This window comes from Scomber scombrus, chromosome 7, assembly GCF_963691925.1.
Source record: "Scomber scombrus chromosome 7, fScoSco1.1, whole genome shotgun sequence".
In the NCBI taxonomy this organism is placed as follows: Eukaryota; Metazoa; Chordata; class Actinopteri; order Scombriformes; family Scombridae; genus Scomber; species Scomber scombrus.
Genome location: NC_084976.1, coordinates 14,486,431 through 14,512,717, shown reverse-complemented (window position 1 = coordinate 14,512,717; position 26,287 = coordinate 14,486,431). Strand labels below are relative to the sequence as shown.

General features: G+C 41.1%; 1 protein-coding gene across 2 annotated transcripts; it reads left to right on the top strand.

The window, feature by feature from the left end:
• The first annotated feature begins 2,242 nt into the window (after nt 1-2,242).
• LOC133983774 (uncharacterized) lies at nt 2,243-26,074 on the top strand. Of its 2 annotated transcripts, XR_009925384.1 has the most exons (4): nt 2,243-2,558; nt 14,584-14,639; nt 16,625-16,688; nt 16,781-16,803. XR_009925384.1 is itself a non-coding variant. In XM_062422956.1 (2 exons), exon 2 carries the CDS (start codon nt 16,822-16,824, stop codon nt 25,396-25,398), a length of 8,577 nt encoding a protein of 2,858 aa, XP_062278940.1. In that variant the 5' UTR covers nt 16,595-16,688; nt 16,781-16,821; the 3' UTR covers nt 25,399-26,074. The 2 variants fall into 2 exon arrangements, 1 of the variants encoding a protein (XP_062278940.1); XM_062422956.1 differs by lacking the exons at nt 2,243-2,558; nt 14,584-14,639 and having other exon boundaries at nt 16,595-16,688; nt 16,781-26,074.
• Nucleotides 26,075-26,287: the final 213 nt, after the last annotated feature.

The following is a 26,287-nucleotide window of genomic DNA, read 5'->3' as shown; positions in this document are numbered from 1 at the left end:
GGCATCGCCGATCGGACCAACCCTAAGGGGTATGTTGCAATTTTTTGCAACTCCAAAATCAACAAATCTGATAAACATGCCTACTTTATGCAGCAATTGGCCAAGTCTGCAGAGGTGAGAAAGTAGCAAGGATTTAAATTCTCTCTCAGGTATTCTTTTAGGGCACTTTACATACAACTATTCGTGTGTTTAAACGAATGCAAATGCATGAATGCCACTGAGAGTACAAATATCTACACCATTACCTCAATTCAACCAATTACAAACAAAAACAATTACACTCTATATATCTTAAATTTTAGATTTTTCGTCTACGAGTATGACCACTCGAAATAGCATTTTTGCCTCGGTCAGACAACACATCCAACAAACTAGTTTGTTCCAAGCCCCTGCCTGACTTTACAGAGACCTTTTATTGCAAGTACTGATATGGAGTACTGGTAAGTGCAAAATGCAGCCACAGTTGTGTCCGCTTATGTGCAGAGACTGCATTGTAGTGGGAGGGGCCATTAACAATTTTAACTGGGGTAAACATATTTCCCTATATCACCCCAGCATTGTACAGCTAATCCAAGGTTTAAACCTGTAACCTTCAAGATACAAGCATACTGACATCAGTCTAGAGCTGTATGGTGAGGAAAATGTTGCATTCCTATCATTGTGTAGTTTTATAGGAAATTTCGGTGTGCGGCTTGTCGAGTCAATCTTAAATTCTTAACTGCTTGGTTCTGGAAGTAGTTTGTTACTACCAAGTGGGGAGTTCCGGTCCTCTGAAATGATGCCAACGCGGAAGTAACTTAAAACTGCATTCTATCAAAAGGCCACAAGGGGGCAACCGTTTTGGTGTCAAAAGGACTTCCGTCTCTATACAAGTCAATGGAGAATTCACCAGCTTCTCACTTGATTTATAACCTCAGTAAACGTTTTCAAAATGTGTTTATGGTCTCAATCGCTAGTTTAAAGCCTTCTTCAATGCAGTATGATGTTCATTTGTGAAATTTTGGTCTCCCTGATTTTATATTTGAAGATAAAGCAGGGTATGCATTAGGGCGTGGCTACGTCGTGATTGACAGGTTGATTGGTTCACAGGTTCAGTGGTGTGGTTGCAGATTGAACCAAATGACTCACTCTCCCCTTTTAAGCATGTTGGAGAACCTATGGCCAGTATTTTGTTTGCTCGTTCTGAGACATGGTAGTGCAATATGGCAGCCTTCATGGAAGGGGAACCACTCCCTATGTAGATAAAGTGCTCATTCTGAAGTAAATAAAACACAATGATTCTCATTTTCATGGGATAATAAACGAATTAATATACACTTATTTACATTATATACCATTTCTGCCAAGTACATTCCACTAGATGCCACTTAATCATACACACTGGCCCTTTAAGGATACAGAGTGTCAGATGATCTGAAACTATTTGACTTCAGTGCAATAAACTGATTGACTCCCACAAGAGTGGCAGTTATCTAAGCAGTTCTACAGTAGACCTGCTTTTTGGATGGCAGACTTCAAATTAATGAGATTTAATTACAAAGCCTGATTTTGTCAGAAATATGTCCCATATCCATTCAAACGATTTTGTAGTTGGCAGTGACCCAGGATCAATTATTTAGTTATCTGCACATCACATAAAAGTAAAGTAAACCAGATTGGTCCATAACTGCACCAGTTAGAAGTACAGAATTGTTTTGTCTAAGACTTTAAGACATATTCATTAGATCCTGTACACCCATTGTATTACACTGGCCTTTTTTTCTTCCCCCAATTGTGTGTGTTTTTTCATGGGAACTGCTGGTTCTTGTGTGCCCCCATCAGCCAGAGGTTTTTTAGTGGATCCGCAGCACAAGGAGGGGTGGCGCCATTTTGTACCAAGTCTTGCACACAAAATGGTTGTATGCAACGTATTAACCCTTTAAAGGCCAGCCAGAGCACATACAGTCCAGCAGACAAGAAGTCAGCTCAGAGTTCCCCAGTAGATCCTACCCATGCAACATCAGCAGACTGGTATTAAAACAGCACATGGGAGCACTAAAGCCCCACTGACGACTTCACTGATCGGCTCAGTGACTGTCAGGACAAGTAGTACTGCCTGTCTGCCAGAGCACGTAGGGAGTGCAGGAGCAGCTGCAGCAGCAAGGAGGCAACCGTGGCGCGGTCGCCCGGAAGGAGTCGCGTTTCCGCTCATTCAGGCTCTCGTGACATTACGCAAAATTTCGGGCACATTGTCTGAAAATGCGCAAAGAATGGAGGCGGATCAAAAATGTATCGTCGTTATCTGGAGCACAACAAGCTGTGTAGCCCACGTGCGGGAAACAGCAAGTTGTCTTTTTGACTGAACGACCCTCATTAACTCTCAGTCCAGAAGAAAAAAAGGGTCTCCTCACGGTATTTCCCCGGTAAACACAGAAGCCATCGAGGACAACCCTTTTCTCCGTGGACTGGCAACAAAGTCGAGATGTAATGTCTTTAGACCAGCTCTGTTAAGTGATTATTACGACACAGATCATGGAGGAAATCTGGCGGAGAAGTACACAACACGGAGCACTGATCTGGTAAGAGCTTCTGCTGCAGCCATTAGCTGCTATTTATCAGAGCTAGCTAGCACATTGTGCTCGACACTGAGGTATCCAAATTTGCTTCACCATCACGCTACGCCAGTGTACAAATAACGCTGTTAAGTTAAAATTAACCAACACGTGGCTATAGTGTCATAAACCGCACCGCTGCCGTGTACTTTGCTCTTGTCCAGTGAATTGCACCCTACCATTTTCATTTTGTGTGATGTCCTCTGTTCGGACTGGCTAAAACAACACTATCTTACAATAACACAATCAATACAAGATCAACACTCAGCTTCCAGGTGGTCGTACATTATCGTCTCCTGTTATAAAGTACAAGACTGACCTCTGTCCAAATTATCCCCGAGAACAAAGCATTAATTTATATGGGAAATGTTGTTGTAACCACTAGGTAGCTGCTATGTAATCAATGACAAGTCCCTGGCTTGTGGCAGCTCTCTTGATGTGTGCATGTGTGCCAGTTGTTGTAAAGTAAAGTAAATATAATAAGTATAGATAGATCTCAAACAATGATTGATTTATAACTGTCATCCTCCTATAAAATTAAATCCCACAATTCCCCACCTAATCTGGCCCCAAATAGATAATAAATAGTTGCATTAACTTGGATGACACTTCTCTTATCAAATTACTGTAGTCCCCTGGCAGAGTGATGACTCTGAGGATGCTGTTGTATGGGAAAACCAAGTCTACTTTAGTAGAAATTAGTACATCCATCTGTGACAAAGGTGTGCGGAGCAGGTTGTCCTGCAGGTAGAAGGGGACATCATGTTTAGAAGAAAATGCAAAAATCCTGTGCCACCTTTGTTGTAATAGCCACTGACAAACTTCTCATAGTGTTTCTTGAATCTGTCTGAAAGTTGAAATATGAAAGTTGTGAAAGTTTTTTGTTTTTTTTCAACAACTGCAAAGACTCAAAGTTTGACAAGAAAACTTCAAATCACTCTATCAGATAATGAGGATTACATACACATCCATGTGAGTCATGTCATACAGAAAAGAATATTAATGTAACACATTTCTTTATGATAATGATGCTTTGTTTTGTATAGTTTTCTTGAAAAGATCTTCTTGTTTTACTTGTGGGTGCAGTAGTAGATTTAATACCGGTTTGGAAAATGATTTATAGAAATATGGGTGTGAATCTCTAGGCACCTCATGATTTGATTTAAATCCGATTCAGAGGGCTACGAATCGATTTTAAAATGGTTATTGATGCATCTCGATGCATCACATCTTCATTTTTCTTTCTTACTGCACGGCTAATTTTTCATCAATTGATACAAGAAGTCAGATAAATATGAACTCCACTTTATTTAGAAAGTACTGAATGTGAATCTGAATGTCAAAATTCAACATGCATGTTAAACATTAAAATAAATAGACCAAAATAAGTCAACAGTATAGACCTAGTAGGGGTAAAGCGCACCTGCCTATGAGAGTAACAAACTGAGGATGGAGTGCAGTGTGGTTTGTTATCATGTCTCCAGCAGTGGAGAGCAGCCTCTGCTGTACTGTTAGCTCCTGGACAGACATCACTGTCCAACACACTGAGCAGCTGCAGGTTTGTAGAGGTGAGACAGACTGAGCACTGAGTTATTTTCTTCTCCTTAGAGTGACAGTGTTGAAAGTTCACAGTAAACTTCACGATTGTTTCACAGAGGTAATTATTTAGTCATTCAATCACAAAATGCTGCAGTCACTTCTTTTTTAAAAAGATGAACTCTCGCGCATGCACCCCAAAAGACTGTCCGGATGCTGCGCTGCCCTAACAGTTTGGTTCCGCCTTTGTCATCCGTCAACATCATGCTATTAACTAACGTTTAATCAACGATTCTTGACTTTTGTTCATCGATGCAGAGTCCTCCACATCCGCATCGCGATGCATCGTATAATCGAGAAATTTCCCCACCCCTAATGAAAAACATCCTCTAATGTTACGTTCACACTGCAGGCTCAATTCCGATTTATTGTTTGGCTGTTCATATTACACTTTTAAATGTGACCTGTCTGTGGACTGCGATGTGAACAGCTCACGCTCCTGAAGTGACCCGCATGCTCAGTTGATCATTAATGACGTCAAGCACAGAACAGTGTTTACAGAAGCGAACATGGCAACAGCCGGTGAAGTTACTGGTAGTCTCATTTATGGTCTAATATTAAAAACAGTATGTGCCAGCAGCCGGAAAATTTGTGAGCAGGTGATGTTAAAAAGGAGGAAGAGGAGAAAGAAAGTTAATACTTTAATGATGTCTTTATGCGGAGCATTAGCTGTGCATTAAATGCGACCTGACTGTTCAGATTGCGGTTGCATTCAAAAAAATCCGATATGTAACCGATTCAGTACCACTTTTGAAAGTGGTCTGATTTCGGATTTGGAAATATCAGATTCAATGCGACTTGTGCTGTTCACATTGTCAGAAACAAATCCGATATGGGTCACATTTGAGTGAACAAATCGGATTCAGGTCACTTTTAACTACAGTGTGAACGTAGCCTTACAAACTTGCATGGACCAATGAGGTGGGATTCCCCTCCTCTTTTGTTGTTAAAAACTCATTATTAGAAACTTATGAAAAATTCACAGATATTGTGGCCAATATAAGGAATTTTTGAACTGGAATGAAAATAAATTGTTCACTGATTTTGCACTGACATGAGGCTGTTATACTAAGCAAGTAACTAATGAAGTATATTTAACTTTGTTCAGGATTTCTAGAAATTAACACTAACGAAATAGAGAATAACTAAAAATAAAATAGCTTAATAAACATCAGCACTGTACTGTGTCATGATTTCAATTGATTAAATGCTTCTTTTTTTTTAATCAATAAGTGTATCAATATTTCACCGTTCATGTAAAACCATTAACTCACAAACAGTAAGTGAAGAGATGAATAGCAGCAGCGGTGTTATACCGTAACTTATTCTCTTACACATGTTCAGGGTTTTAACGTTGAAACTGTTATTGTTCAGTTGGAGACAAACTAAACTGTGAGTCCTGAACAAATCCGTTTGGTGTGAATACATGTTCACATATTAGTTTCCACTTCGCTGACAAGGTATGAAAGTAGCTGTGTGGTTAGCTAGCGGCTAATGTCACTAACGAGTATGATTAACTTTTGTCAGTGAGAGATGGGGATGTCGTTTATTTACTTTCCAGCATTGCGTCTCATCAGCTAGGTCACAACGTAGATTGAAATCAACAGTGAACACACTCAGTCCACCGCTACACTGTCTGCTACATTACTGACTACTGACAAACTACAGCTCTGCTAACATAGCAAACATGTAAAAAGCATCAGTGACATATTTTCAGGGATGGACTTCATATTACATTAGTTATATTGAAAAGGGGAAATGACAGGGTCTGCACTACCGTTACCTCTGATGCTAACTCTGCCCCTCATGCTACCTACAGAACTGACAGTATTTTGAACAGTGAAGTCGAAGCTTGCATGCCTCAGTTGAACAACCATGCACTGTTTCCCCTAGGTTGACTGCTTTTTGGGTGAGTGGGGAAGCAGCAGACAGCAGCCAGACATTTCTCCTTTCTCTGTTTAAGCATGGTTGAGGTTGACACTAAAATGAGAACTGCTGGTCCATCTTAAAGGTCAGTTCACCTGAAGTAAGGCTGGTCAAGTTAGGCTAACCTGTTGTCATTTACATTGGGTCTAACCAACTTTGCTGTGGACTTGCACACAGATGCAAATGCTGTTCCATTCATGCTTCAATTGGGGGTCCACAGACACAGACATGTACAGTATGCACTAGTTAACAGGGCTGCAATGTGATAACATTTGAGAGTTTTAAAATCCAGTCTGTGAGTATTACCGGATCTCCAACTGGAATTGCTGGATCCTTGCTCATTGTCTTGCTGGCACAGTAAACGACACATGCACATCAACACAGCACTTGTATTGTTTTACCTAGAGCTATTTTCAGTTTAGATGCAGCTGGGGAGTTCCAGTATGTCGCTGAACAACAAGTAAAACAAAAAAAGAAATGCGACATCTTAAGGACATAAGAATACAGTGTACAGTGGACAAGACAGGTATTCCTGTTTGCTTTTCTAGCATATGTGCAGTTAGCGTGTTTGCAATGTACGCAAGACAGGGGACAAATTAAAGGAAAAACCAACATTGAGTATCTTATGGCGCTTTTCCACTATACACTTCTAGCACTACTCGGCTCGACTTGACTCGGTACGGTTCCAGAACAGACCTTTTCCTAAAAGAGTACCAGGTACTATCCCTAGTGGAAACGCAAAAACCTGAGTCGAGTCGTGCTGGTACTGTGTAGTGGAAAAGCGCCATTAGTATGGTGATGGGCCACCATTTGCTACCAGAACAGCTTCAGCGCACCGTGGCATTGATTCTACAGTCTCTGAACTCTGCTGGAGGGATGAGCACCATTCTTCCAAAAAATACTCCCTCATTTGGTATTTTGATAATGGTGGTGGAGAGCACTGTCTAACATGTTGGTTCAGTTGGGTTGAGATCTGGTGACTGAGGGCCATAGCATCCTGTTTTCAAAATAAAAGCACTTATTCTATCGTTATGGTTTTCTTAATAATAAAAGGCAACGGCTGTTTTATTTTTTTGAAAATGACCGGAAGTGCGTTACTCGCTACAGCTAACTTGAGTGGCTCCGTATTCGCAGGAACAAAACTTTAAACAGGTGTTTTTGGACAAATTAACGTCACATTGTGTATCTAACGGGCTATTTTCTCGCCTAAAACGGTTAGAAATGTCGATAAAGTGGTATATTTACAGAGTTAGAGCTAAAATGAAATCAGCTTCAGCCTGCTAATTTCAGCTCGGGTAGGAACGAAATGCATTGTGGGTTATCGTGTAGTTTACTACAGTGTAAACGGTCTGCTTACTATCTGGTCGTTTAGTGTGTAGGATGGAAGTATGTAGTATAGAAGTATGTAGTATGCGGTTTCGAACACAGCCCTAGTCTACATGCATGAGACAATTCTAAGATGTGACCAGAAAGCAAGACACTTATACCCTTACTGGTGTGTCAGCTGTTTTCCGAGGGGCATCGTTGACAGAGTATGATCGTTCAGTTGGGGCCTTTCCAACTAAATTTGTCCTATGTATGTAATTCTGATGACAGACATACTCGACCGTCTGGCTCGTAGCCTGAGCCATTTGACCATATATAGAAAAACATACTAACAGGTGATCACTCAGAACAACTTTGTATTGATTTGCAGTGGCACTTCCCTCCTAAGGGCACATGTGGACCCAAACCATGTCAGCAAAATGTCCCCTATAGCGTAACGGAGCCACTGGATCCCTTCACTATAGAAGCCAAGCATTCAGGCCTGTACCATTCTCTTGTACGCCCCACATGCCTTTGCCCACTTGTCGAGAATCAGGTGAAGGATGACTTATCTGACCATATCACTTATTTCCACATCTCTATGGACCAGTGGCTGTGGTTTTTCCACCACTGAACTTTAAAATGTGCATTCATCTTTGTTATGAGGGCTTTAGGCACTGCAACCCTATTATAGATAGATAGATATTCTTTATTGTCTGCAAAGGGAAATTGATTTTGGGCTTGGTCAGTACCATACAGACAATGAATAGATACATTTAAAAAAACACTGCAGTACAAAAAACCTATTCTAAAGAGACCGGTTCTATTTTAATAGAAAAGCAATTCCTTCCACTGATTCTGTGAGTGTGTTTGTATGTTTTTGTGTGTGCATTCACTTCTGGATGCAGGTGCCTGCATGAAGAGTCTCAGCCAGTGCAACGTTTTCAGCTGTTACCAGGGGGCTCTGAGGGGTTTTGTTTGTTAAGAAGTCTATTAGCAGAAGGGATGAAACTGGCCCTGCTCCTGTTTGTTTTGAATACAGGAGCAGTTCTCCTGCCAGAGGGCAGAATCTGGATGCAGGTACTGAGTTTGAGTCCCTCAGCCTCCGTAGGAGATAGATGTGCTGCTGCTATTTTTTTAATGATGTTTTGTGTGTCCTCATTAAACGTCAGCCCACTGTTGATGATGGTCCCGAGATACTTGTAATATCCCTCTCCATGTAACTGTTGACAGACTGTTCTTGCTGATAGTCTGGTTACATCCTGCTTTGGCATTTTCAGTCACCTGAGGAAAAGTTGCTATTCTGTTACATATTGCAGTAATGCACAAACAACACAGTAATCCAATATGTGCTGTTGGCCACAATTTACGACCCTTTTTACTGATCGTTCCCATAGATCTAAATACCAATGTCACTTTAGTCACTGTTCCTATTGAAACACCAGCCAGGTCTTTGTGACTATGGATGGGTACCTTTCACATTTGAACCGATACCGGTACTCAACGATACCTCAAGCGGCCGTCTAAGCTGTAAAGTGCTGTGGGAAACCCTGTTAGATAAATGATCAGACATTTTATGAACAGCTAGTTAGAAACAAAAATGGATTAAAAAATAAATTATTTTTGTTTAATACATACTGTATAGCGTGAGGAGAGATCTGCCCAGATCCTCTCCTTGATCTCTCTCTTAAAGGTAGAATCCTCCCCTTCCACGTTGAACTTCTCCTTAAGTTTATTGAGGATGGGGAGGATTTGGCCTGCAGTCACACACTTGTCAGATGACACACAGAGTACACTGGTACAGGACCCTCGTGGTGTCAATAAAGTCCTCACACTTCCTGATGTCATCATGCGATTCTCTCTGCACCCTGAGAAGCGAAAGAGCAGCAAAACACTTACGAATGTGTCTTTTGTCTCAGGGGCCATCCACATGAAGACGATTTTGGAGTGAAACCGCAAATGTCTTGTGCGTTTAGGCCGACCGTAACGATGGATCCGGAGTTTTCGCTGCTTGAAAACGCACTTTTTTGAAACCTGGTTCCAAGGTGGAAAAGTCCAAAACGTTTCAGGTTTTGGATTCGTGAGAACACCAGAAACGCAAACCATGATGTCATCACCCCTCGACCCGCCCCTCTAGCTTTTGACCTCTTAAGACCGAACAACACACAATGGCGGAATACAGCCTAACCCCGACGATGCTGGCGGTTGCTTCAGCACTCACTATCCGTCCACACAAAGGATTCTGCTTTCTTTTCGCTCGCCTTGTACATTGTTGTTCGGTGTTGTTCGGTCATTTCTCCTTCTTCGACTGTCTGTTTGTATACAGTGCGCAGGCTTTATGCGCATGCTCCGCCTCTTCTTCTTCGTTTTTCGGTGGATTTCTGTAGCTGAAGCAGCGCCACACACTGGCCTGGAATATGTACTACAGCGTTTTCGAGAGTTAATGCGTTTTGGGAATGAGTCCATCGTTACGGAGAAATGTCTGGCCCCCCTGCCAAGAGAAATGGGGGGGGGGGGGGAGGGGCGTTTTTGAAATCTGGCTTTGTCTAAACGGCCTCTCAGACACACTATAATTCAACCTTCCTGATTTGTCATGGTATTTTTAAATGATTGATCTACCTACCTATCTCTGTCCATTCCCCTCTTCAGCCGTGGGTCCATCGCAGCTGCCTGGATGGCAGGGTACTGTTCCAGAAAGCGCTCCATCATTAGAAAGGGGCTATTCCATCTAGTCCTGACATCCAAGATGAGGGCATGCTCAGGAAGGCCTTTAGAAGATCACACAGCAAACATATAACAGGCATTTATTTTCCCAAGTGATGCATAGCAAGAATAACGTAGGTATTTGTGGTGGAATTTAAAAAAATATATATATATTAAAGAAAAAACAAAGTAACTAACGAACATCCATTGATTTATTTATTTGTTTAAATAGACCATTATGAACCTACCAAGCAGGTTCTGTTTTTCTTTGAAGACAGGTTTGCTTTTTTGTCTCCTAGCAACCGTTGTCATGTAATTCATGTGTAAACAACGCTGCGATCGTTGTCTGTCCGGGGGCAGAGGGGTAAGATCGGTCTAATCAGTGGTAACACAGAGCTATAAGGACTCTTTGCTCTCACACGCGCTGCATTTATAGTCACACAAACACATGCACACACGCGCAGTCACTCTCTAGTGTGCGCTCTTGCTCGTTTACTCCAGATTCCGGGATACATACCTGCTCCTAACGCAACACATGCTGGTGTAAATTGAGGTTAAATGGCGCATTTATTGGAAGTTGATCATGATAACTTTATGTGTTAAAGGGACAGAATAATGTGTGTGATTGTACCGAAATTTGGTACTGTTTGATTTGACGTGAACCAATACTCGGTAGTACCGACGTAATTCGGTCAGTACCACTAAAAGTACCGGCCTCGGTACCCAACCCTATTTGTGACTCAAGCACCTGCCATCTCTGCCCCAACAATCAACCCTCAAAGTCACTTAGATCTTTTCATCTTGCCATTTTGATAGAAAATCAGAATCAATAGGACTAAGCATTTTTATACTTGCCACAGAACAAGACTGGATGTTAATTGCCTGATTGTACCATGCAGTGCATCTTTGTGGAAGCATCTGCAGTCATCATGTTTCTAGGCAGATGAAAGAAACTATGTCAGGCTGACACTCCAGGACATGGAAAACATTAGTTGGCCTAAACACCACCTAAGCTGCTCATGTCAAGTCCTTTTCTTTCTCCACAAGTAGGAAAAAAAAAAAAAAAAAAAACCCACTGCAACCCATACTGACCTTGCTCCGTCAGCTGTTGTGTCACGTGCTGAAGCCCTATCAACTCCTAATTTCAACAGTCTATATAAATACACAACATTGCCTAGAAAATTTAAGATGGCTTGTTTAAGAGTTGTGCTTGAATAGATTTGTGTAATGGGGACAAAGTCAGGACTGCAAAAAAAGCTTTGTTCCATTTTGGTATTTCAGTGACCAACCATGCACAACACCCTGGCACACCTGAAAGAAATTCCATCAGCGATGGCATTGTCCTCGGGCCGTATCCTAAAATGAGATGTCGGCTAATATAACCAAATCAAATGGGTGCCTTCTGAAGTTCTCTGTGTTCCAGCTCAGCAATGAAACGGTGTCAGAGGAGTTTTGTGCTAAAAAGGGGTTAACATTGGTAGACATCCACTTGAATTGTCTAACTTAAGCTGCTGAAGCCTTATGTTTTACGTACGTTAGCCCAACTACAAGCGTCATTTACTAAATGACTTAATTGGTCGGTAGCAGACTTATCTTAGGTCAGGTTAACAATAACATCTTTTGCAAAACTTTGGAATCTCTAAAAGGAAAGGCTTGGAAAGCTGGCCAGCATACCAGCTCTTTCTTTTATCATGGATATGCTGCCATCTTAATAAAAAAAACTAATCTGGTTTCTCTACATTTGTTGAATTGGAGTAGGATGGACGGGTGTTTTGTTTGTGGAGCTAGCTAGTTGGCCCTCCATTACAAGTTATTGTACATTGGGGTATGGTACTTTATAAAAGCACTATGCAAATATGCCAGCACAGTGCATCCTGGTGGCCAAGGGGTTTATAGTATTGTGCATTAAAAGCAATGTCTGAATCCAATTGCTGACCCTTCCCCCATCACTACCCTCATTTCTTGTTTTCTTATTATTTCTGTTTTCCATTAACATGTATTATCAGAAACACATTTGAATATAACAAAAGCATGAATAAAAACTTTAAGGTTTGAGTAAAATCAAATGGACCTTTTTCACTGCAGACACTTTGACTTGTCAAAATAGGAAAAGCACAAACTTACTAACAGTGGTTCCATTCCATTCATTAATTATCCCAGCAAGTGGGCATGCACAATACCAGAGCACTTTAGTGGCTCACCTAAATGTATCATTAATGCTTTTAATTCCACCTGTGCTTTAACGCTTTGACAAGTCTGAATGTCGTCTATGAAAAAGGTCTTTTAGCCGTGTTGCCCAAATACATTTTGTATTTTGTATGCTACCAAAACCCAGATTTCCACCCAGCTCAGTTTTAAACTTCTGCAGTGAGTCATGAGGACTTTTAAAATAGGTTTGCGGTCATTATTAATCAGGAGGTGTAGCTCTAAGATGTCTTCAACATTGCACTGATGTCAAATCATAAAGGACCACATACAAGTGTATATGCTTCCTGAAAGGGGCAGGTCTTGCATATTGCATCTTGTTACAAAATTATTTCTCTTTGGAAATCCCAGAATGCCTTTGGTCAGAATAAAAGCAGATGATTGATGGTTGCATGACAACTTAATGTATTGCTTACAGTTTTGTTACCCATTATTATTTGAAGCACATTTTTATTTAAACTATTTGTAGTCTGCCTCTGTCTACAGTGATACTGGGATCTGTTGGAGTTAAGGTTGTGTAGTGAAAAAGTGTTGCTGAAAACAAGTCAGAAATTGGAATGGAGTTCAAATAAATCCTGAGATTTCACAGATTCCAGCAGTGTAGTGTCTCATTACTGTCCGACCAAATAAGCCGTCAAAGGAAAATCAAAACAAACTTCCCATTGTAAATTTAAAACTACACATTTTTCCTTATCTTGCCTGTTTGTGATTAAAAGTTGTGTCTGGTCACATAATATTACTTGTAGCAGCTACTTCAATGTCTGTGTTTAGGGTCAAGCTGTTTCTATTTACTTTACATGGCACTGGGGATGAATTGCAGTTAGCCTGCCTCGTCGTATTTGATGTGAATACACAGTCTTTGTCTCCATCTAATGGTTGCACAACTCTTGCAATGTTTTTGAAAAGCTGCCACAAAATAAGGCATTTTAGCCCGCAAAAATCACATAAAAGGCCCACAAAATCCTGGAGGGACTGACCTTCACACTGGTTCACCTGTAGGATTAGTTTTTTTGTTGGTAAACCTATCCATGGTCTTTGCCCGTTCAATTTAGGTTTCCACTTGTTCTGAATTTGATACAGGGAGCAACTGAGAGCCAATGGAGAGACATGAACAGCAGAGTGGCATGTACTGTTTTGGGATGGTTGAGGACCAGTCTTCCAACTGCATTCTGGATTATCTTCAGAGGTTTGAATGTAGATGTAAGGAAGTAATACATCAATCAATACATGACATTACGAGAACTTGCACCAGGAGTTGTGCTGCATTGTCACACAGGTAGGGTCAGATTTTGTACAGGGCAAATCAACATGACTGATTAGTTGAGGCCACACAAGCCTTAAAGGTGAGATAGTCATCAATAATGACACTCAAGTTTCAGGCAGATATTGTTGTGTTGATTATTAGTTGAGTTGGTTAATAGTTGAGTTGATTCAAGATGGAAACTGATCTGTTGTATCTGCATACTGATCTTATATAGAGCAACTGACTGGGATGACAAGGAGCTCAGTCTTGGAGAAGTTGAAGATGGTGTTCTTGCATCCATGACAAGATCCAAGCTGAGGCTATTTTGGCTTTTGGTGGGAATGATGGAAAGGAGACCTGAGTATCATCAGCAAAGCAATGGTAGGAGAATCTATGGGAGAGGATGATTGCACCAAGAGAGATGGTGTGTATAACGAGAAGAGATGGGGACAGAGCACTGATCCTCGAGGAACCCATGTGGTAAGCTGTACAGTTTGGACACTTCTCCCCTCCAAAGATACTCTAAAAGACCTACCTAAGAGTTAGAACATGAACCAGTGGAAGGCAGATCTGAGATACCAAGCTCCATGAGTTTGGAGAGGAGGTTTTGGTGGTTACTATGTCAAATGCAGCTGACAGATCTAATGGCAGTAAAGATGAGGACTGACCAGAAGCTCAGGCTGAACGCAGTGATTCCAGAAGTGCAGTCTCAGAAGAGTGTCCCTGTGTTAAGCAAAACTGATTCAGATTGTACAGGTTGTTCTCAAAGGAATTCAAATATTTGGTTAGAGACTGTGCTTTTCAGTATTTTTGACTGGAAGGACGGGAGTGAAATCACCTTGTAGTTTTCAACCTGGGCTGGGTTGAGTGTAGGCTTTTTGAGCAGCAAGGTGACCTGAGTTTGGGTACAAACCTGGTTTCCCATATTTTGTCCAAACAGCCACTGATGCCTCTTTTTTATGTTGAAAAAAATACAAAACAGTTCTTAATAATTCAATTTCTCTCCCTTTCCAGGCAGCCAGTATTGATGTCTGTCAAGATTTAAATGCCAACGGACATTTCAACACCAGGTAGGTTTTTGTTTTGTCCTTCAGTAATGCTTTGCTGAACGGGAATTGTCAAGGATTCCTGTTACTGAAAATATAAAATTAATTTTAACAACTCCAAAAGTGTTAAATGAAAGCAAGGCATCTACACCCAAGAGGAGAAAAGCTAAGAGAACAAATAATACCTTAATGTATTGTGTAATCCTACATTAGATAGTTTTTTGCCTAAAGCATATCCTTTAAAAACCTAATGAATAGGTACATTTGTTTTCCAAGTCATTGGTATAAGTACCCTTGTCCAGCCAAAACTGATATGACACTTCAGCCAGTCAGGTGGATATTTTCAAAGGTTTCAACAGTGCTTTTTTATACTAGTGTAAGAAGAACTCTGAGTGTGGAGTTCAATTCACCTTCTCCACAGGGATGGACTCAGCCTGCCAGAGTCATCCAAACCTGTACCCTCCACAGAGATCTGAGACTTATCTGGGCCACAGTCACACAGACCCCCCTATCCCTAGCATACCTCAGGCTCTTCCCCAGGATCCCAAGGCCTTCGCAACCCATATAGGTTCAATAAGTATTCTATCATTTTCTGGCTCCTCCCCATTGACTCTATCCAGTTGGGATGAGATGGCTTTGGTGGAATCCACCCTTCCCATGAGATGAGTAAGGCTTCCCCTGAGCCCTTTGACCCTGACTCCTTCACCAAGGGTGTGTCTGGAGTAGTTGTTCCTCAAAGCTCTTCTTGCACCACCCAACTACTGTATATCCCAGTTAACGTCAAGCATCTCATTCCACTGCTAGTCTGTGTACCAAATGACATTTTAGCCATTTCTAACCACTGCCCCCTTCCTGATTTGTCTGACAGTTTGCCAGTATGGGGCCAACAAAAGTTATTTTCTATGGCCCCGCCAAACTCCTTGTACATACAGGTTTTGGCTTCTGTGACCACTGAAGCTGTAGTCCCTCTCCTTACATTTGTTTGCTGATACAGGAGACAATCCCTAAAGGCCTCCTTCTTGAGCTTGATGACTCCCTCCACTGGTGGTGTTCACTAAAGGGTTCTCTATGCAACCTTCTTGCCTCAAGTCCTGTTTGTCTAACAGTCCTTTCCTGCCATCTGATCAAACTCATCACCAGTTTGTGATTGGTAAACAGCTCTGCTACACTTTTGAACCAAGTTTTAAAAACATGTGGCCACAAATCTGATGAAACAACTGCATAGTCAATCAACTTTGTGTTTTCTGGTTGCAAGTAATCCAATAAACTATGTCTTACTCAAACTAAGTGTTTTGTACAGTCCATGATTAGCACAGAAGTCTATTAACATTACACAACTCAGGTTCAGATCAGGCTGGCCATTCTTTACATTCACCACCTTCAGGTTTATCTGTTGTTGTACACATGAGTGTTTAAGTACCCCAGTTATGGAGGTATGGAGTGCCCAAACACTGTCTTCTCCAGGACCTCACCCAGAAATTCCAAGAAGGCAAGTTACTATAAACAGCTGATCATTGTAAGTGCACAGACAGTTGGAGCCTTCTCATAGAGACATGCAATTTCATACACAATCTTAACATTCTGAAGGCTATTGCTCCACCTTCCATGCCAGCGTCTTAGTTTGCATTCCACGTATCCTATCAATTCCCCTAGCTGGAGGTCAGTGCACCAGGGCTGCTGCTGCTATCATTTTTTTTAGAGAGGCCCCGGTTTCCAGCGTTATTAAATTGCAGTTGATCTGATTCCGTTCCCAGAACTGATTTTGACTTTGGAGATCCTGCCAGGAGCCTCTGTGTAAATTCCCCAGTGAATCCACTAGTGACGAAGGATTGAACACAATAGATTATAGCACATTGCAAATGCTGAACAATTAATTGTAAACCTGCGTAGTTGCAAATTTAAAGTTAATTACATTTTGATTGCATTTGTCAGGTTTTTTTTTGTGGGTTTTTTTTTTAGGCTTGTGAAATGTCCACAATAATAACAAATATTCCATGTATGTTTTCCAGGTTTCCATTCAGATGTAACGCACATCATCCTGGATCGACCTTGTCCTTGAATGTTCAAGAAGAGGTCAGATATTTAGTTTATTCATTAAAAAAAAAAGTTTTTGTATGATATTCATAATTTCTCTTGTGTAATTCTATCCATCTCTGTCTTTTCAGGATTGGATAAGGTAAGCCCTAGCCTTGAGTCGTTGCAGAGAATGGCTCACGGGTGGGATTCATACTTCCCTAACCTTCCACCTTTATCATCGGATCCAAGGACTTTGACCAGGACATCAGAGTCAGAGGGAAGTCTTTCCCACCATATAGAGAACTTCATTGGACATCATGACTTTTCCAACACAGCAGCTTCACCTGAAGTCTCTGCAACAAACTCAAACTTTGACACAAACTATTACTCAAATCCTAGTACTGGAAATTCCAGCTCAGACTGTGTTTATCAAAAATACTATAGGGAAACACCATGGCAATCTGATGGAGAACAAACCGTAAAGGACTACCTGCCAAGGTGTGGAAATAGTGATATCTCAGATTTTGCCAGAGATGGATTAACGTCATCAGGACCTTTTCCTTCATCTCTTGCAACAGATTTACAAGGACTTAAGCAGGATTGTAGAATGTTAGCTACATCATTTCTTGAGGGCTACTCAGATGTCAGTAGCTGCTCGGATGCAGATGTCGTTGAAACAAGGCCCTCTTGTAAATACATGACAAGTAATCCAGTTCCAAAGCCTAAAACAGATGTTACAACAAAACACAGTTCATCAGAATGGCTTTTTACTCATACTGGAAATATGACATTTCAGACTGAGACTAATGTGATTTCACCAAGTTCATCAAATGTGAAGGCAAGAGATAATGTAGTTGAATGTGCAAAGGTTGAGATGAAAAGTCCACGGAAAACTGTCAAATCTTGCATAGGACACAATCAGTCTTCCACCACTTTTAACATGGTGCCAACTACAGAGATTGAGACTAGTAATGCTAGTAATGACAGTTATCAGGATCTGGAACAAAGTGAGGATGTGAAGAGAGATCTCACTCATGGAAAATATTCAGACATATCAATAAGTGGCTTGACTGGTGATGGCCTAGAGGAGCACCCAGATGATAATAAGGGGCAGACTACTGTGACTGTTCCTATGACATTTGACAATGAGCAATTTCGCTTGGATGGAAAAGTCCTACGTAAGGAAATTAATGAATCATTCAAACAAGAATATGAGGTTTTTGATCATTCCAACTCCACAGATCTGAGAGGGGATTATCAGGACAAAAGTGAGGTCCTAAAAGTTGGAAATGAGACTTTAGATGAGCAGAAAACCCCAAAGCCTAATACAGGTGGTCAAGATGAAAATATGGAAAAAGACTGTCAAGAGAAAGAAATTCAATCAAATACCCATTCAACTTCAGATCCACTGGATATCAAGGGATCCGATTCTAAAGATGCTATTTGTGAGCTGAGGGAATGCGCAAATACTTTGGAGTGCTACAGTCAAGATGTTGGATCCTATTCGCAGTTATCGGAGTATCAGTCTTTGGAAATTGTTGCTCAGAACAATACTTATAGTAGCGCTACTGTGATTAACGATGGTCATTTCAGCAATGCTAATGACAAGAACGAGAAAAGTGTTGCTAGTAATTCAGAATCCTGTTTACAGCCAAACAGCCCAGGTACACATGTAAATCCCCATCTAGAAAAAGAGTTGACAAGTGCAGCAGAGAGGTCAAATACAGATTGTAATGATTCTGGTGTCACTTTTGACAGTCTTTCTATTGATACTAATGGCAAGAACCAGCAGGTTGCTAACAATTTAGAATCCTGCAAAGACACAAATCCCTGTCAAGAAAATGAATGTGGTGGTCCAACAGTGAAGACGAAGAGCTCTTCTACAGACCCAGATTGCAGTTGTCCTGCTGTGACCAGTGAGAGTCTTTCTATTGTTACCAGTGACAATAAGAAAGAAAGTGTTGTAAGTCATTTAGATTCCTGCTTACAGCTAGACCGCTTAAGCACAGGCACAAATCCCTGTCAAGAAAAGGAATGGACAAGCCCACCTGAAAAGACAAACACTAATGCAAGCTCTTCTACAGGCCCAGAATGTAGTTTGTCTAATGCTTTAGAATCCTGCTTACAGCCAAACACCTTAAGCAAAGACATGCACTCCTGTCTAGAAAAGGAAAATACAGATACAACCTCCTCTCTATATCAGCAACAGGCACCACATGAAAGTCCAGTGGCCCTTAGTGGATATGTTGTTGACAATGCAAGAGAGTCATTTGAAGAGTTGGACACATCTAAAGAACAGTCAGAGCTGGGTGTGCTGTATGGTGAACCTCTGTCAAGAGAAGACTCCTCATGTAACAGTGATGAAGCAAATCTTGACACAAGTCAATGTGAAGAAACATCTTTGGCCGGACCTGACAGTGACAGCATGAACCATTCAAAAAGTCAAGCACGTCCACTAAAATCCTCTATACAAATGAAAAAACGTCTGCAGCCCGTTGTAATAATGGAGACCGCAGAGTCAGCAAATGCAATGAGTAACTCATATCATTGCGCAAGTTGCCAACACACAACACTCAGTGTAGAACATCTAATTGAACACCACCATTGTTGCCATTCAGTGCACAATTTCCATTTCTGCAAGACTTGTAATCTGTACCTGATGAGTACTGAACAAGCAGAGGAGCATGTGTGTGGTGTAGCCAAAGAAAGGCCTCAGCTTTCTTGGGATCCTAGCTTACAGAAGAAAAGAAAACACCACGGCCGTCACAGGTGCGTGAGGTGTGGACTCATATTTTCAAAACTGGTTCAGTATGTCAAGCATATGCGGAGTCACACTGGCAAAACACCCTATAAGTGTAATGCATGTGGATTATATTTTTCACAGAATTGTTCCCTGCATAGACACAAACGTATTCCTGGTAGATGCAAGCACTCAAAACTCACAAGTCCAGAAACAAATGCTGATGATGGTATCAGTGAAAATAAAACGTCACCAAAAAAGGACTTGTTGCAGAAGAGACAGCATGCAAATCTGCCTGAATGTTACGTTAAGCTTGTTGATATCTCCAAAACTAATCTTTGTAGTTTTTGTGGTAAAAGCTTCCTAACTGCAAAGAAGGCCAAAAAGCACATCTACAACATACACAAGGGAAAGAGTTCAACATTTTCATCAAGTCAGTATGCAACAAAAATCAGTGGTGAGAAAACTGAAAAAGTAGAGAATGAGCCAAGTAAATATAAATGTCCTCTTTGTCCACGGCTTTTCAAGTACTCCTACAACAGGGCTCGACATTTGCGTGACTGTGTCAGAGATGCAATATATGGAGGAAAGAATAAAGTTGGCAATAAATATCAGTGTCCCTTGTGCAACGCCACCTTCACATTACCATCAAACAGATTTAGACATATTAAGACCTCTTGCCTCAAAGAATGCCTTAATCGGCTTGCAAAAGAAAAGGCAAAATTAAGGAAAAATGTTGGACAGAAAAAAACAGCGGAAATTGATCAGGAAAATCAAGCAAAGGAGGTGGAGTTGAGAAAACAGTCAAAGGAAAATGAACAGAAAATACAAGAATCCCCATCTTTAACAGCACCGAAGACTATACCACTTTACAAATGCAATCTTTGTCCAGCGGTTTTTTGTCATGCTTCTGGAAAGTATAGACATATGAAGAAACATGAGTTGTTTAAACTCACTGGCAAAATGTTCAAGTACAGGAATTCAGTTTTCTCTACCATGTCTAAGCTAACAACTTCAAGTAGTGCAATGACAGAAGAGAGTAAGGATAACTTGAAATCCACTGAAGCAAAGAGCAATCTTTCCCTGAGCTGTCATTTTTGTGGAAAATGTTTCAGCACTTCACAGTCACTGAAGAAACATGAACGCAATCACAGAGGTGAAAGACCATACCGCTGCCTGGACTGTGGAAAAGGATTTAAGAAACGTGCCCACCTGATTGGCCATAAAATTGTTCACCAGAGGAGGATACAGTGCACAGTTTGCAGAAAGGTTCTCCTAAATATTGGAGAACTCATCCAGCACAGAAACTCGCATCAAAAAAGAGGAAAGCTTCAATGCCCAGACTGTCCTTTGCAGTTTCAGTATCCTGCACATCTCCTTAGACATCTAGACGGCCACAAAAAGACAGAGAACAAGACACTTCATTCTGAAGAGGGACCACCATTAAAACAACAGCACTCATTGGAGTCTGTGAAAGAGACTGAACCAAAACAGCTGCAGTGTTCCTTATGCAAAGAAGTATTTAATAACGCCCAGTTGCTAAGAAGACATTGTCTTACACACATATCCTCCTCATGCCAGTGTCCATTTTGCAAACATAATTTCACTACCCGCCGTTATTTGCTGCGCCACATGATCAAACATACTGGAGACAAACCTTTTTCCTGCACTTACTGTGGAAAACAGTTTTACCGTGATTTGTACCTCAAACTTCACCACGAGAAGTGTTTGCCGAGGCAAGTCAGACATCTTGTCACAGTGGAATCAGACACTAAGACAAAGAGACCATATCATTGTACTTACTGTTCACGGGCCTTTTCAAAGAAAGACCGCCTGAAAAGTCATCACCGTGGCCATAAGTCAAACACTCTGCTCCTTTGCTCAAGATGTGGGCAGTACTATGGATTTAGGAAATTAAATCAACATCAGCAGAACTGCGTAGGGGCATTAGAGCCCAACGCTGTGTCATCATCCTCTAAAAGTGATTTTAGTAAACGTACTTCACAGAAAACTCAGAATGTCCATAAAATGCCTTCACAGTCTAATGCAACCAAGATGCTTCACTTTAAATGCCCTCACTGTCCGCAGAGGTTCAGGTTCAGATCAGTACTTTTGAGACATATTGTTTCACATACTGGTGTTCAACCCTATGCTTGTATGCACTGTGGCCACAGATATAGCAGTCAGACAATGTGTTTGCAGCATGAAGCTTTCTGTAATGGTGTTTACAAAGAGGGACAGTCAAAAGTCAAAAATGATGCTGCAACAGAATTGTCAAGCATGCCCAATCTCAGAGAGGCAGCACAGAAGCCCCAAGCAGAGGGTGAAGTTGAGTACAAGTGCAAATTCTGCACTAAGACTTTCATGAAATCACGATCCCTGAGACGTCACATTTTGACACATAATGAGGCAAAGCCATACCGTTGTAAATCTTGTGACTGCTGCTTTACAAGGTACGATTATCTTAAAGTACATCAGACCCGTTGTAAAGGGAAAAGATCACGATTGGAAGTTTGTATACCTAAAATCAGTTTGGATGATGTTGGCAAAGGTTGGCAAAATAAGTTTGGCAGTGAGCCTGTCGACCAGCAGGAGACTTTTGAGTGTAATGTCTGTTCAAGGAACTTTTCCACTCAGTCTAAACTGTCTCGACATGTCACGATGTTCCATGTTGCAAAATTATTCAAGTGCTCACGTTGTGGCTCATCTTTTTCTCATGAAAAATCTCTGAAAAAGCATAGGAAGATTAACAGGTGCAGAAAGGTCTCCACAGAAAGTAATTCTTCTCTACCACAAGAAACAAATCCACCATCAGAAAATGTGAAGACACTGCCTCATGGGGTGAGAGATAGAGTTCTACAGAGGGCCCAGCCTCGCTTTAACAAAAAGTACAAATATGTTTGTAGTTATTGCCCCCGTGCTTTTGGAAGCCATTCGCAATTAGGTGTGCACATCCGCCTGCACACAGGAGAGAAGCCATATGCCTGTGATTATTGTGGTGAGAGATTTATAAGGAAGGATTATGTGCAGCGTCATTTTGTGAAGTGCACCAAGAAACAAGAGCAAAAGAAAGTGCTTTGTGACAGATGTGGTGGATTTTTCTCTAAAGTCAAGCTTGAAAATCACAAAAAAAGTTGCACTTTAAAACCTAACTCGGCCAAATCAACAGTTTGCCAACAGACGACATCTCAAAGCCCACCAAAGGGCTTTTCTTGTGCATACTGTAGTTCCCGTTTTTTGCTATTTTCACAGCTCCAAGAGCATTTTTTAAATGCACACAAACTTGAAACAATGGTTCCACCAGTGTCTACAGCTCCTCTACAATACCATCTTTCAAATATACCAAGCATTAAAGAAGAGCCTTTGGATGAGAGATGTGATGAACGGCTTAGTGATGGCGCCAATGTAATCTGCAAACTAGATACAGCCCTTGATAGTGAGGTTTCCAAACCATTTGTCTGTCCAGAGTGCAATGTGTCCTTTGCAAGTAAAGCTGGACTAATTGGTCATCTGCGTGTACATGCAATGGATCACCCTTTCAAATGTAAAACATGCAAGAAAGGCTTTTGGAATAAAAGCCTTCTCCGTAATCACAACAGGAAATGTAGATTTGGACATTTCTCAGCAGGGAGTACCCCCCAGCAGTTGGAAGTCCCTTTGAAAGCAGAGATTGATTTTGCACTGACTGACTCTGTTCTAGTGTTCAGCGAAGGTTCAAAAACAACAGGCACTGGGGTTTTACAGACCAACTTCTCTTGCAAAGATGATTCGATGGACGAATCCTCACAAAGTTCAGACGGAAATCAGGTGCAAAGCAACTCAAGTAGGGAGAAGTACCAATGCTCAGAATGTGATATGAGCTTCACAGATGGCTTGATGCTTATTAGTCACCTTGAAGACCATGGAAGAAGAGAGCAAGAGAAAAAGCGCAATACATGTAGTAAGTGTGGGCGAGTGTGCTCCAGTCAAGGAAATCTTGAAAAGCACATGAAGTTGCATGGTATTAATAAGAAATACTCTTGCCCTGACTGCTCTAAGATGGTTTACACCGTAACTGATCTTGAAATCCACAGAACCTGTCATGACCCAAATAGACCCTATTCTTGTAAACTGTGTAATCATAGGTTCTGGACAAGACAGTCTTTATGCAATCATTACAGTGAAGAACATCCAAATGATGTATTTACTTGTCGTTTCTGTAACAAGACCTACTCAGTCAAAAAATCCCTTGCAAGACACTACAGAAAATGGCATCAAAAAGAGCAGAAGGATCTTGAGAGTACTGTACAGGAAAAGGGCAGCACTGAACAACAGTCCAGCAGTCAAGTCAGTACAGCTGGAGAAAGTGATGAGGATGAAAATAATAGAAGTAATGATAGCGATTCAGACTCTGCACCATACTTCCCATGCCATGTGTGTGGCAAGACATTCCCAACATCAGAAAGCCTTGAGGATCATCAGCGATGTCACTTGGGTGAAAAACCACATGAATGTGCAGAATGTGGTAAATGTTTTTTCCAGGCCTCCCAGTTGCAGCAGCATCAGCGAATGCACAAGTCAGAATTTCAGTGTCAGACTTGTGGAAGGGGTTTTGTCTCTCTCTTTGCATTGCGCAAGCATAAACACACTCATGGCAAGAGCCGTCCTTATCGTTGTTCCAAGTGTCACCTCAGCTTCACAGGACTCTCACAGTTAGCAGAACACATGTCTACCCACCGTGAAGAGAACTTTCCATGTGACATATGCAATCACGTGTTTCCCTCCAAGAGTAGTAGAGCTGAGCATCGGAAAAGCCACTCTGTGTCACGTGACCGTGTCCCTACTTTAATTTCAACAGGAGAACAGTCTGCTTCACTCTTTGAAAGTTCATCACTATTCACCAAAGAACTTAAATATCGCTGTGGTGTTTGTAGTGAGCGTTTCAAAGACCCAGAAGAGCTCTCAGAGCATGGGTGCATGGCAGCCAAAGAGCGACCATACTCCTGTTCAGACTGCCATAAATATTTCCTGCATTCATCTCACCTGAAAAAACACAGGACCACCCATCAGCTATCATCATCTACCAGCGAATATCCATGTAATCAATGCAACAGTAGTTTTTCCTCTCCTCACCACTTCCTCAGCCATCTTAAGAGCCATAATAGTGCTACTGCTGCAGAAGTTAAAGGTAACACCGAAGTTAAAGATGAAGGATCTTCACATGGTTTCATATGTCCTGTTTGCCACCAGTGTTTCCTCAGTGCCGTTGAACTGATGCATCATTTCCCCATACATCCTGACAATGCATTGAAATGCAAAATCTGTAAAATGATATTTTCCTCTGCAAGCAAGCTTGAAGAACATGAGCGCTGCCATCTGACATCAGGTACTGAATTAGAATGCGCCAAGTGTGGCCAGAGCTTTTTGGGAAGTGAAGCTTTCCTCCAGCACCACTGCTCCCGTCAACAGCATGCCATAATGGAGACTGGATATTCAAAGCCATCAATCAAGACACCCTCTCCAACTTGTTACCAAGCTGCAGGAGAAGAGGAAGAAATTGATGTCATTGGAGAGGACTTGTACAATTGCCCTGTTTGCTCAATGCAATTCTCCTCAAAAAGTGGCCTGTTGGAGCATCAAAATAAACGCCACCCCCATGGAAAGCCATTCAAATGTGAGCTTTGTGGAAAAACATTTGCCGTGAGGCGATATCTTAGAGAGCATGAGCGAAGACACCGGCAAAAACTGGCTGCTGAAAACACAGCCAACTTGGCCGAAAACAAGTTCAACAAGTGCACCCAGTGCCTCTCTGCGTTCAACACTGCTCAAGAGCTTTCTTTGCATATGAGAATGCATGCTGAGCAAGAAGTTGGAGAGTACCGTTGTGATATGTGCTACAAGTCATTCAGCAAGTGGTCTCTTCTGAAGCAGCATCAAGAAAGTCATGTTGGCCAAGTTGTATATGAATGCACAGAATGTGACAAAGCCTTTGCTTTTCCTCACCTACTGGAGGAGCATCAGTTGACTCATGCTGGGTCCTCTCACTAACGGTTGTTACCTACCATCTACCTTATGTTCCCTTTTTTGTTACTAAAGTAACTTGAAATCCCTTTCATGCCTCACATCTGACTGCGTACTTCCACCTGTAATCACAATTTAGATCCAATTTGTATTTTTGGCCCTTGTTACAGAATTACAAAGCTCTTTGCTCATGTCGTGACAAAGCATATTCTCCCGCGTTTCTATTGAGATTGTATATATTGTTAGCTCTAGTAATGGAATTTGTATACAAATAATTAGCCACATAGTTTCTTGATGGTGTTTAAATGTATGACCTCATACAAAATTGTTTAAAGCTGTTTAATATTCTATGTGATGAATACAGACAAAGCATGATGGGATAAGGTCTTTATAAAATACCTTGAATAAAGGTTCGAATATTTGATCAAACATGATCATTGATCATATTTTGGAATAGTTTTTAGTCAGCTTTGTTGGCAATATGTAAAATAGACTTCAAACTGGTAATCTTAAAATCTTTTTTTCTATATTTTACTGTAGATAATTTTGTAATTTTCGGTTAATAATTTTTGTGTTTATTATGGGTTGCATTTTTTGATATTGATAAGTATCTTGTCTGAACATTTGAAAAATGTTCTAACTGAATATTCTTTTCACAATAAGATGTTAAGTTTTCTTAAGAAAGTTGTGTTGATGCATTCGATTAAGGAATAAAGTCAACGAGTTTAGTTTGTGTTGTTTGTATTTCTTCAGAGTGTGACGGCATCACTTCATTTGACCCAATACTTAAAAGTTCTCAGCTAACATCATTACATTAAATGAAGAGTCAAGATAAATGAATCATGCATACAGACCTGAAGAAATGGAAATAAGAGAGGCATTTGCAATACTGACACCCACAAGATGCTACATATAA

What these genes read in the sequence shown, in the direction of transcription:
- LOC133983774 (XM_062422956.1), top strand. Translation starts at nt 16,822, where the DNA reads ATGGCTCACGGGTGGGATTCATACTTCCCTAACCTTCCACCTTTATCA.